We start from the raw sequence: 13,947 nt of genomic DNA on the forward strand, positions 1-13,947 counted from the left end.
ATGGAGACTGCCTCGGGGCAATGCACAATTTAGTGACTGCACAGCTCACCTTTCAGAACACAGGCTATTGGCTAAATGCCAGAATTTGGCCCTGTGCAAGCAAGACAACCAGGATATTTGCCTTTTTAGCCCCTCCCAACTCTCTCAAACTAAAGTAAATGCCATGAAACACATTTTGCAGATGGATCAGCCGTGGCATTTGGTCAGTGCACACTGGTGCTGGAAGGTCAGCAAATGGGCTTGTTTTTGCTTTATGTGCATTTGCGTGCAAAACTGAATAGTTTCACTGCAAATTTGATCCCAGAGTCAAATTATGTCATTTTTACCAGTATCACCTTAATTTGCAAAATCTTACCCAAAGTCAAAATCATAGATGTGACCTGGGATCATTTCAGGAGAAAAAGGTCACCCTTTTCTCATCATGAATAGACTTCCATGGCAAAACATCTCTCTGGCTGTGGAAACTGTCTGTGGTGAGAGGTTTCTGTTGTACCGTTTGGTGAGCTGAATTAATTCCTCTTTTTACCATGGTTACATGGTTAGGTTTATCTAGTTATTTCTTTCCTTGGAAGCTGGACTAGTCATTATGTTCACAGTACTCAGAAAGGGAAGTTAGATAAAAACTAAAATACTCTTATTGGAAGGTTGCAACGTAAACTTGCTTCATTTCTTACAATTCAGGACAGCAGCACGCAGAGAACCCGAAAAGAGGCTGTTCCCTAAGGCAGTGAGGCACAATTCACCCCATCTTGCTTTAAGTTGGCTCATTCCAGACTGACCCTGATCATGCAGGCTTCCCTGCACAGCCTCCTAGCGGGACCCGGAGAAACCCCCCACCACACACACACACTCTTAAAAGTAATAGCTTGCCTTTCCAACACAGTCATCTTGTTAGTTTTAGGAAAAGTTTGAGGAAAACCCCAACAGGCAGTTTCCACAGTCAGAAACTGTGACATTTTTCTCTGAACATCTATTCACAACGACAAAAGGGTGACCTTTTCCACCTGGTTTCAGAGTAACAGCCGTGTTAGTCTGTATTCGCAAAAAGAAAAGGAGTACTTGTGGCAACTTAGAGACTAACCAATTTATTTGAGCATAAGCTTTCGTGAGCTACAGCTCACTTCATTGGATGCATACTGTGGAATGGACATAGGGGAGTAATTCTACTTACCCAAGTAAGTGCTACACAAAATGGCCTTTGAGTGGTTGCTCATCCACTTTAGACTTGATTTTGAAGCACCCTCAACGATCATGCCTTTTTTGAGCTTTGAATTGGGCCTTGCATTCATCTATTTAAAAAACTGAGACAATAGCCAAACCCAATACTGAACAAGACTTAGTCCCGTGACTCTCTTACTTCTTCCACTATACGAGCTCTTTAACCCCTAACCCTTACAGTGAAAGAATTCTCCTCTGGTACTCAGTTATAGACGTACTGGATTTTGTGGTACATATACGTGCTCCATGCCAACCAAAACAACTGAAGAGCGACTCAGGATCTTGGGGTGGAGGGAATGAGACGCATGGATCATGTACCAAGCTTGTGTGGGATGATTAATGGATTAACTGTTTCTCTTTTTGAGCAGTAACCATGGAGATTATTCACAAATATCATGCTGTTTACCTGTTATATATGTTACCAAACGCCTCAGGCCCCAGATAGACACTGCTGATTCATTACCAGCATGTGATACATGACAATTCATTTGAGAGAGCGTGAGGTGGGGGAGCCAGGACTTTAGAGAGACTACAGAATAATTAAGGAATATGTATTTCCCTTATCGTTTCCCTCCTTTTATCTCTGCTCTGTCTCATGTTTTTCTCTATTTCCTTTTCTTTTTTACAGTACAGCATAAAGCATACTTTTATCTTGGTGAGATTTTAGAAACTGTGAGAGCAGATTACTGGGTCTTTGGAAACTTTAGGAAACCTTAAACTAGACTCTGATACTGTTGTGAGTTTAAGCAAATAAGTTTATCTCTTAGAGACCAGCACAACACAAACTGTTTAGAAAAGTCATTTAAATTAACACTTGACATGGCAAAGATATCTGATTTATCTGTTATGGAAGCTGAAGAGGTGCTACAGGACAGGAGAATGCTTCTGTCTGCAAACCTGAGAGCAAACGACAATTGCCCAGTCAACTTCAAACTTTCTTTACTGCCTAGTTCATGTCAGGGGCTCTACATGGATCGTCACTTACTCGACTGACTTACTCGCCCAGGTCTGTGGATCCATGCCCAGTCGGCCCCTTTTTACATTCCTCTTGTCCAATACGAGAGTGGCAGCCACTTTTTTTCATTTTCAAAACCCAAAATTAGCTAAAGCAGAACACTTGTCCCATGCAGCTGTCCTCATAAAAGAGCTTATTTAAATTTAAATGTCTCTATAGTTCCATATGTTTTTAATGAATGAAAGCCTCTATAAGCAGCATACACCATACATCACAATAGCAAGAATCAGCATTTTCACAGATGCCCAACAAAACTGATACTGTTCTGTTTAGTCCTGTTGACCCATCATTTCCAAGGACAGTTCACTGAATGCCACCAACTCTCCTAATGGCATTGGTTTAGTGATAGCACCAGGGTGCAGAGGTTGTTATATGTACTACACACTGTCTATCCAGCGACTAAATTGGTTGGAAATATTCTGACAGAATGTTTGGGATTTTTTGGGTTGGAAAATGCTGATGTGTCCAAAGCAAAACAGCCGTCGATTGCATTGAAAATTCATTTACAAAACACAGACCTAAGTATTCTGATAAAACTGAAGTGGAACATGCTGATTTTCCATTTCAGAATTACTTTTCATTTCAATTTTTAAACATTTTACATTTTATAATAGAAAATAAAGTCCAAATCTAAATGAAACAATTTGATCAAGCCAAAAAAAATTAATTGTTTTTGTTTTGCTTTGTTGTTTTCATTCCATTCTGAGATGATTTTTTTTTAAATAACAAAATTTACCACAAGACAGAAAATCTGGTTCCCAATGGCTCTCCCAGCAATCCTCAAACAGGCCTAATCCCCTTCACCACAACATCCAGCGTATAACTCAAGCAGCTACAACAGATATTTGAGTGGAGATGCAACAGACTAAGCAGTGCAACAGGACATAGAAAGGCCAGTCACCTTGGCCTCTCATCTGAGGTCACAAAGGGCCCTCGCTGCAGTAGGACTGTTGTGGTTCTGCTGTATGGAAAGAGGTGTAGTAAAATGGAGCAAGGCAGGGAGGGGGATTTATTTGAGGTCAGGCAGGGAGGCTGAATCTCTAACTAGCTACAGAGTTCTGCACTGTGAGGGCCTCAGTTTGCATAGCCACAGAGAGGGTTTTGGATACAGTTAAATACGGGGGCTCCATAATTACATAGATTGTCTGGCTATGATCTCCTGTGTCAAGGGGATTACAATCTGAATACAAGCTACTGGAGCTCTGGGGTTGCAGTACAGACCACGAAGTAGTTTTATTACCACTCAGAGGCTTTGAAGATTGGGCTGAGGATTCCCTTCTGAGCACAGACCATGATAGTAACTAGCATCTGGCACAGGTTGGAAACGATATAAATAATTACATGCAAAAAAGACCCCAAACAACCCAGGCTAAAAAAATGTTAAGGTTGCAAGGTCAAGCACTCTAATTTACTAAATACCAGAATTAAGGTTGAAATGAAGATTACACAAACAAATAGGTTTTCATTCATACATTCCATCACTTCAGAAATATGGTTTGAAATGCTGCTATGACATATATTGGTAGCATCCTGGGAAAGGAAAGAACGTAATGAGTGACAATCATTGTATGGGAAGGAGCTATACAGAGCTCTCTCTCTCTCTCACACACACTTTCTTAAATTATGCGCCTACATTATTGTGTTATAAATCATTCATCCATGTTACTACATTTTAACACCTTTTTTCACCCTTGACCAACATTATAGCTGAGCTGGATTTCTAGGGAATCATATTTAATACTTCATTCAACACACCTCTAGCAAAAACTGAGCACGTGCTCATGTGCTCTCTCAGTGCTGTCGTCCTCACTTGTTCCAGATATCTAGTACTTCAGTTTCTCACTACAGAACTGTACTTGCAGCTAGAAAAATGAATATGAACTCGTTAACTAACCTGGATCCTAATTTTTTTCCCGTCAGTATATTAGGATGAAATCCTGCTGGCATTATTCCCATGAGTGGTCTCACGGAAGTCAAAGATAATATTTGCAAGACTCAAGACATTAGTCTAAAACATTGTACATGTTCTTATTGGAGAATTTTAGTTTAAGTGATAAAATATTCAAGATAGTGGGGAATTAGCCTTTGTCATTACCATACCTACAGGACCAGAATGTGTATAATACTTCTTTATTAATTAACAACTTTGTGGGGTTTTTTCATTTTTCAAATCAGGTGTAATATAAATGTAACTAAACATACATTTTGCAAGACTAAATAAAGGCGCAAATATGCACAGACATTATATATAAAAATGCAGTGCCTCAGTTTCTGCATCTGTAAAAGGGATTAATGATAACTCCTTCGTGAGGTCTCTGAAGATGACCCATGGTGGTGGTGATTACAAATCTTTTACATGTAATATAAAAACATATTGGGCTAGAGCCTCGGCGGATATAAATAGGTACAGCTCCACTTTGAGATCTTATGGATGAAAAATGATATAGAAGAGTTTAGTAGTCGTAACATAATTTATTGTGTGCCAGATCCTAAGGTGCTGTTGAAGTCAATTTATATCAGCTGAGGATCTCTCCCAATATGTTATATTATATGTAATCACTCTCACCATGAGTCATATGCAGAGATTGTACCTTGTACCTTCAGCACCAAAAGAACAGATTTCTACTGCCTGACCTACAAGAGTAACTCCATTAACTGAAAGCTATATTAGGCTCATCTTCTTGGTGAGCCAGCCACCAGAGAAGGGACACATCACACTTAATGAGTGTGTTGCAACCTCCTCCTGTCAGGGGAAGCTCATCCCAAATGTTTAAGGTAACCAGGAATTCATACTCCCATGCAAGAGTCACTCTGTGAACACTTATAAATGTCGGTTCAAATTTTGCACTGGTATAACTGGGCATAACTCCAACTGAAGTCAAGACGGAATATTATATATAATAATTTAAACATACTTACCAAGGCCCAGGCATGAAACTCTTAGTCCAGATTTCCCAAGATTTCTAGAACAAACAAGAAAATGATTTAAAGAGAGTAGTATCAGATCCCATTGGAACACACGCAATACTTCAAGAAGGAAAATAGCAGACTGAGAATACTGACATCTAGTTTTGTTTAAACAAATTGTTTTCCAGCCGAAACATCCTCACCTCAAACATCAATTCATGCCCCCATAAAAATAAAACTAAATTCTTGGCTGGGATAATATTAGAAATGTGGTCATTTTGGAATGGGGAGTTTTCTGGCTAGGTAGATTTAGACTTGTTGTTTGTAAAACAGCTTACTGGATGGATGATGAAGTGTGTGAAACTATTTTAAATTTCCATTACTGCTTTACATTGAAAGTTGTTTTTTTTTCTATTCTATCCATGTCAGTGTTGCTGAAATGGAGCAAAAGCAGTGGTTTGATTAATGACAGCTGTACTGTGACCCCTAAAGCTCTCCCAGGGTATTTTCTCTCTCTCTCTCAATTTAAAAATGGTACAAATTATAATTTAGAGCAGGTATTAGTAAACAAAGTTTAATATAACACTATGCCAAAAATTTAAACTTGGGTGTCCTACAGGTAGGTTCAAGTGAAAGTCAGAAGGAACTTTGGGGATAGGCTTGGGGTACAATCTCGGGGATATTCTGTCTCTGTGGAAGATCGTAAAAGGCAGGTCCGCCATAAGGGCCTTGAGCTTACCCACCCTCTGGGCCAAGTTGATAGCCTGTTGCGGCCACCATGGTGCTATTAAAATCCCTGTTGCCTTATCCCACTTGATCTTTCAGAGGTTGTGAAGCATGAGGGGGATGGGAGGGAAGGCATACAGCAAGAGGCCTGGCTATTGCACTAGGAAGTTGTGCCCCGGAGCATTTCAAAAGCAATAAGCTGGGCACTTCCCATTTCCTTGGGTTGCATAGAGGTCCCAGAAAGGGAAATCCCCACTGACAAAATATCCACTGGATCACTGATGAGTGGAGCTCCCACTCATAATCCCCATGAAAACATCTGCTGAGGCTGCCTGCGAGGGAGTTCATTACCCCATGTAGGTGCACTGCAGAGAGGATGATCTGAGCTTGATGCCAGAGCTTGATCACTTCCCTGCGGCGTGGGGCAGACCTCGCTTTCCCCCCTGAGTTTATATAATGAACAGTGGTCATGTTGTCCAGCTTGACTTGGACACGAGTGGACCAGATGAAAGGCTGGAACCTCTTGCACACTTTGTGAGCTGTCCAAAGCTCAAGAATGGAAGGTGTTGGTGCTGGCTCTGGCCAACGAGACGAAGGGGGGGGGAGGGTCCCAGATCAGACAGACACCTCACAGAGAGCTCCATTAGATGCCCGTGGAGTCTAAACTCCGGAGACTGGCCAGTGTGAGGGGAAAAGGAGCAGCAGATCTCGTGCTTCAGTGGAATGTGTGATTCCCTGAAGCAATACAGGCAGCTTTCTGTGTGGGTCACTCACCAGGAAGACCCAAGGGGAGGCCAGGCAGGACTGGAAGCCTGGGATCTGGAGCATTCTAAATGACTCAAATGGTGGGGGAACAACAGGTGGGGACCTCCTCAACCCCCACCAACTAGATTTAATCAAAACTACTATCTACTAAAACGAATAAACTGATTACAATATGCTACGGGTAGAAGAGCTAAAGCTGGAAGCTACAAACACAACAGTTCCATCACAGACTGCGAGTGCTAGAAAGGAACAGGAGGGGTGGACAGTCCAGGACACCCTTCTGCCCTTGCTCGAGAGCACAAGGAGGCAAAGGGTGTGGGCACAGAGCAATGGACACTGCTACTGAAAAATTTCTAGTCCTGGGTGCACAGAGCGCATATGTACCCACGGTAGGACCTGCACTCAAAGATGAACCAGACTTTTCACGGTGATCAGTAACTGTGTGTTCCTCATTTTCTGGGTGCCTGACTTGAGACCCCGCAGTCTCATTTGCAGAAGCAGTGAGCTCTCACAGCTGAAGTCAGTGGGAGTTGTGCTTTGAATATATAAAGTGCTATATAATGCTAAATATTCTAAAAAATCAGATCCTAACTGTCTGAAATTGGACACCTAAAGTTAGTGGACACTTTTGACCTTAATCTCCATGCCTCGGCTCCCCATCTGCAAAATGGGGATAATACCACCCTCTCATCTACCAAGGATATTGTGAAAATAAATTCATTAATGATTGTGACGCACAGAGCTGATTGAAAATTTTCTGAAAGAGTTTTCTGTGAGAAAATGCTGATTCAACAGCATTGATATCTTCCTCAGGATTTTTTCTAAAATGTAAAACATTTCACAATGAGGGAATTTCTGTTTTCCAGCCAGCTCTAGTGAAGCACTTTAGTATTATACTAATGAGCAGCACTGAAAAGCCCATGAAGAAATTAATAATTCTGTATTCAGAATAGGGTTTGAATTGAGTGCAGTAAATAAGGCATTTGCCACACATTGAATGATGAGGAGAAAACAAAATAATGAATAGCTGCTCATTAAGGCCACATCTACACTTACGATGTCATACAGAGAACATACGCTACTTGCCCCATAGGCACGGGTATAAAAAGCAGTGTAGATGTCAAGGCACTACTTAGGCGAGTAAAGACATGCCTGAACCCAGTAGGTATGTACCCTACATGGCTCTCTACATGCTGAAGCAGTGCCATCCTCATTTACACTATTTTTAACAGTGTAGCATTCGACTGTCTAACCACTGCCGGAGCCTTTCCCTACCACAGGAAAAGGCTCTGGCAGTGAGTAAGGCTCTGGCCCCGCGGGGGAGGCAGCAGGGAAAGATTTCAGCAGTGAGCAAAGGCCTGGTGGAGGGAGGCAGAAGGGAAACGGCTTTGGCAGTTTCTCCAGTGCCTCCCTGCTGCCAGAGCCTTTCACTGCCGCATATAGGTACACACTGTACCATGAATGCAGCCTGCTTTTCCCTGGGTATGTAGCTACACATACCCTACACACCACCATCAATGCAGACAAGACTTAAGTGAACATAAACCATCTCGTGCACGAGACAAGAGTCCTCCTGTGGGAAAAACAGTATGTGATCACGTAATTAAAGATTGTTAATGCATGCATACCAGAGGGTCGAATTAAAGTTTCCTGGGCAACCATGACTTTGGCATTTCCTAACTTCTGCGTTTGACTATCACCCTTAATAATGTTCTTTTAACACAGACATTTATATATAAATTACACATAAAACCCTGTATTTATATGTATGTGTCTATAAACACTGATTAATGTATTTCCCTTACTCATAACCAAGTGTCTTCACTTTTCATAGCCATCTTCACACTTGTCAAAATATACATATCCATCATAACAATTAAAGTAAACTACATGATCAGCAAAGGATTGTGTCACAGGAAATCAAAACAAGTATATTTATTCAACTATCCAATAAAGCCCAGATTTTGAAGAGCAATGGAAGAGCAATGGAAGAGTGCAGTTTTATCTGTAGTAGTGTGTGGGTTTACACACAAAGAGAGGACATACTAGAAAGACAATAACCTTAACAGAATAGGACTGTAGACAAGAAAATTATCTGTGAGGCCAAGAAATATGCCACATTAAACCCTTATCCTGATTTGAAACAATCAGCATAGTCCACAACACCCTTTTAATTATACCCTCCTTCGTTAATCTGCAAATTCTGAACTGTATCCATGGATTATTTTTTGTTGTTGCCAAGGTTAAGGTATAATTTTGCTAACCACGTACCTACCTTTCATTCAAGAGCCCTTCAAGAGCTGAAGCCTTTTAACAATGACCCTGAGTTATGCAGCTGTTAGTGAGCTATTTAAAGTAAAACAGGCTGAACAGCCTCCTCACTTGCTTAGAGCAAAGTTTAGTTTCTATGGGTCAAATCCTCAAGTCTATACTTGGGCCCTGGTCACTGCTTTCTGCAAGAAACTCCATGTGTGTACAGCTGTGCATGTGGGGGGGGGGGGTCACCTCCAAATTCTTTGATTGGGATTGCAGGTTTGCTGTGTTGTAGAAGAAGCAAGGGGGTCAGCCCCACTACAGACCCTCTACACTGACCTCAGGGAGCCTCAAAAGGGTATCTCACTCGGCCTGCAGCACAGTGTTTTCCCTGCCGCCCTTGCAATGCAACTCCATTGTTGCCATCTCCAGCCTGTGATTACCCCTGGAAACTCCACCTTTAAGGAGCTAAGCACAACACTTAATATAGCGTCAGGCTGTGTTGAGTTTTCTCAATAGTCCTTTCAAGATTACAGACAGGGCAATGCCCATCCTCCAGCTCCACCTAATCCCTATAAGCAGGTCTGGAGATAGGAAGGAGGGGGCTGTAAAGTAGCGGATCCTGCCTTTATCCATGCGGGAAGGTGGAGACCTAGAGTTGGTCACAGTTTCTCATCTGAAACTTTTTTGGCAAAAATTGCAGATTTGGCAACACCAAAACATTTTGTGAATTTATGACGGTTTCACGAAGTTGCTGTGGTAAAACAAAACAAAACAAAACCTACAAAATATTCTGAAAAAATTTAAAACATTTCATTCTGACTTTTTCAAAACAAAATGTTTTGATCTTTTGCTTCATAATGACATTTTGTTTCAAAACTTCCTTTAATTTTATTTACAAATCAAAATCATTATCAAATGATCAAAATCGAAACAAAACATTTCATTTGACCCAAAACAAACTTTTCCACTTTTCAATTTGCCAAAATTTAAGAACAAGTTTTATTTTAGTTTGACCCAAAACATTTTTTTAAATTGTTGGTGAACTGAAAATCTGTAACTCACCCAGCTCTAGACCCTCGTGGAATGAAGGCTTCGAAGAGTGTTTGGAGTGAAGAGAAAAAGCTAATGAGCATAGACTCTATCAAAGCTGTTCTGTTGCTCAAGTGAATGTTAGTGACACTTGTTCAGTGCTGGAAAAACTCCTGCACTTCAAGAAAAATGCATGTGTCACCGCTTAGAACTAACAGTAGTTTGACGCCAGCACATGTCAAAAAATGGCACTGTCATCTTTTGCAGGAGCATTTTTTGACTCTGAAAAGGTTGCCAAAAAGTGTCCTGTGTTTTGATTTTGAAAATAAGGTCACCTTAATAATGGCAAAAAGTTTGTCACCAACTACGTAAAAATTATTGGACAGCATGATGGAAACTCCTCCTTTTCTCTCTTAGGAACAACTCAGGGGTACTGATCCTGCAAATCCTTTTTCAGGTCAGGAAGCAGGATTAGGGCCCTCATTTTGCATCATTTAGGCTGGGGAAAAGATGGAAACCATGGGGCTAAGCATGCTCATATGTTTACAAATACTTTATTTCAAAACAAACTGTACATGGCAAAAGTCTTTTTTAAATTTCCTTAGTACCTAGACCTGAATGCTTGTTATCTTAAAAATGAAGGATGGAAGTTTTATAGCTTGGTGAGTTTCACTGACTGATAACAGCGACTTTCATTTAAAACTCAGCACCTTGGAAGGCAAGGCAACACTGCCAAGTATGCATAGGGTTGCCAGGTGTCCGATTTTCGACCAGAACGCCTGGTCAAAAAGGGAGCCTGGTGGAAGCCAAAGATTTAAGACCAGAGGTTTATTGGACTGTCACCATGAAAAAAGAGAGGAAAGAAACTTAGAGGGGTTGGATAATTGAGATAAACTTTGCACACACAATAATGTAACTGGGATTTTCATCTGCAATTAAAATAATTTTTTTAAGTGGATTAAAACCCAAAGGAAAAAGAAAACAAATGTGGCCTTTCCATTCATGCCTTGTGAAAAACTTGAGAAACCAAAACCAGGAAGCAAACTGGGCGCTCTTCTTTCACTGACAGGTTTCAGAGTAACAGCCGTGTTAGTCTGTATTCGCAAAAAGAAAAGGAATATTTGTGGCATCTTAGAGACTAACCAATTTATTTGAGCATAAGCTTGCATAAGCTTTCGTGAGCTACAGCTCACTTCATGCATCCGATAACTCCCTGCCTAATAATATCCAGGTAGGGTCCTTTCCTTTCATTTGAAATTCACCAGAACATAGTGTATTGCTGCCATTTGTTTTCAATCAATCAAGATCATGCAACATAACTGACACTGTATCTAGGGATTAGTCAAGGAATTAAGTACATAACCTGTCAGAGGGCAATCAAACAATCTTGGTACTCAACAGAAGCATCCTGGTGGTTATAACTGTACATTATCTTGACGGTGGCTGCGTATCTTCTCCGCAGAAAGCCACCTTTCCAGACAGAACTGAGCGTACAATAAGGAACTTTGCTGTTCCTGGAATTGTATGGGAGAGGATTTTGGGGGGAAATCATGGGAAAAGGAAAATACCACTATGTGGCCCAGAGCCCACATTTTTTTCCCTCAAAGAGACTTTGAAAATCTTTCATCTCCTCTATTTTTATTTTTCCTTTTGTCACTGCTTGTTTTAGGTGAAGACCAAGTTTACACGTAATTTATCATGTGCCAGGTTAATTTAACACTGTAATTACCCATAGCCCACTAGGAACCAAACAATCCTTGCTTGACTGAGATCTACTTATGTAATACCAAATCTTCTAGCATCTTGAGTCTTAGTTCTACCTCCTTCTGTCTGACTACGTATTTGTACTAAACTCATGCAACAATCACCGATTAGCAAGTGATGTGCATCTTTCTGCATACATTTGTCAGCTTAATTTCTTTTTATGTCTTACATGAACGTCCATAAAAATAGGGAGTTATTTAAGTTGGAAACACTGTAGCATTACAATACAAGACATTTTAATCTGAGAGTTCAAAGTCTAAAATGATAACACTGTATTAGTTAATGGATAAGACAAGACAGTTGCTGGTTTTTAAGTAAAAGGGACATACCACAAAAATGTTTCCTTCCCCCCACAAAAAATGTGGAATTTTCCTTCAAAGTTACATTGGATTTGAAGTCCTAACCTACAATATCCAGTCCTAGACCAGTGACAGGTTTAAGGTCTCATAGCTTGCAACCTCCTTCTTCCCCTCCCACCTCCTCATTCAAACATTTGTTCAGTGTTATCTGCTGCTGTGTTCAGTATAATTTAGACTGTAAGGTTCTCAGGGTAGGATCCTGTCATTTTGGGCCTGATCATATATTTGTCTGTAAAACCTCATGTACGCTTCTGAAGCTGTAAAAACAACAGGCAATTATTAGAGTTGGGGGAAACAATTTTCCGATTGTCCAAGAGTTTGAGATTTAAATTTTTTCCCCGTCCCAAAAGGTGGAAATCTCAATGTTTTGTGACAAACCAAGCCACGTGGAGTCAATAGAAACATTTTATTTCAGTAACATCAAAATATTTCATTTAGATTGTGACCGTAAATTATTTAATTTAAAAAAATGTCATTATGAATCAAAAAATGAAAATTTCATTTAGATAATGTCAAAATGCAACATTTCAATAATTTGGGATTTTTTTCAAAAAAATTTTGAATCAGGAAATTCACCAAAACCAATCCTTTCATGTGAACTCTTTCAGTTTCGATGAATAAGCACTTTCAAACAAAAACAAAAAACTTTACTTGGAAAATTCCTGACAAGCTCTAGTAATTATATCTACAACTTGACATGACTTAATGTACCCCATTGGAGAGCTTGGGTTCATAGCTGTCAAAGGAATGCAGCCTCAATTTCTGACCTGACAGAGTGCATGGTGATGGACCTAACAATTATAAACCCTGATTTACAGAAACATGATTTAAGAGTTCTTAAAATTGTACTAGCACTAACTTTTCTGTCACTCAGTGGCTTGTATAACACTAAGGCAAAAAAGCTTTCTAATCAGAGCTTGCAAAAAATAATATTAATTAACAATATTTAAATATTTCTCTCTAAAATATGCTACTACGAAAAAAAAAAGTTTGGTGTCAGATGGCACAAACATGCCCTGCTACTCATGTAGGGTTCCCTGCACAATTCACTCCTGGCCCCAGTGTGTAAGGTCAGACCAAATTCATGCCCATTAAGGCTGGGATGTTTAGAAGAGCCCAAGAGAGTTGGATGCCTAGCTCCTTTAATGCAAATCCCAGCCTCAACTTTTATCAGGCGCACGGTCATGAATACTAGATTTATCCATAAGATACACAGCATATAAATCTTAAAGGAAAAGTTTAAACTGACTGTGATGTGCAGAATGACAGGTAGCAAATACGAGAATGGAAGCTTGGCTGATAGGGCTTGAAATTGCTGATGGCTGGCTAAGAGAGTACTGTTTTTACTGAAGCTGTTTCATGAGAAAAAGTTTATCCATGCCTGCTTCAGTTTCCTTCACAGATGAATACATTTCAAGGCCAGAAGGAACACATTAGATCACCAAGTCTGACCTCTGTATATCACAGGGCATAGAATATCACTTACTCCTACAATGAGTCAAATAACTAGTGTTTGACTAAAGCACATGTTCCTGAAAGGCATCCACAGTCTTGATCTGAAGACATCAAGAGATGGAGATCCATCACTTCCCTTGATATTTTGTTACAATAGTTAATCATCCCTCTTTTAAAAAAAAATGTGTGTGCCTGATTTCTAATACACATTTTTCTGGCTTCAACTGCTAGCCATTGTTTCCTGTTATCCCTTTATTCATTACATTAAAGAGCCCTTTTATACCAAGTATTTTTGCCCTGTGAAGGTACTTGGACACCATAATCAAGCCACCTCTTGAATTTCTTTTGATAAGCTAAGCAGATCAAGCTCTAAGTCTCTCAGAGTAAGGCATTTTTTCCAGTCCTTGATCCATTTGTATGGCTCTTCTCTATACCATCTCCAATTATTTAATA

The 13,947-nt window shown here is 40.2% G+C and overlaps 1 protein-coding gene across 4 annotated transcripts in view; it reads right to left on the reverse strand.

Moving 5' to 3' along the window:
* Nucleotides 1–13,947, reverse strand: part of KCNAB1 (potassium voltage-gated channel subfamily A regulatory beta subunit 1) — a gene marked incomplete at its 5' end in the record, with an annotated part of 237,651 nt that overhangs the window by 85,137 nt on the left and 138,567 nt on the right. For 3 of the 4 annotated variants that reach the window (XM_084639176.1, XM_084639177.1, XM_084639178.1), the window contains one exon: nucleotides 5,153–5,196. In XM_084639176.1, coding sequence (XP_084495302.1) covers nucleotides 5,153–5,196 — 44 coding nt within the window. Of the gene's footprint in view, nucleotides 1–5,152; nucleotides 5,197–8,906; nucleotides 8,959–13,947 lie in introns of those variants that run through there. The other variant, XM_084639179.1, reaches the window with a different exon arrangement.

The sequence above is a fragment of the Lepidochelys olivacea genome (assembly GCF_965140295.1).
Source record: "Lepidochelys olivacea isolate rLepOli2 genome assembly, chromosome: 9".
NCBI lineage: Eukaryota > Metazoa > Chordata > Testudines > Cheloniidae > Lepidochelys > Lepidochelys olivacea.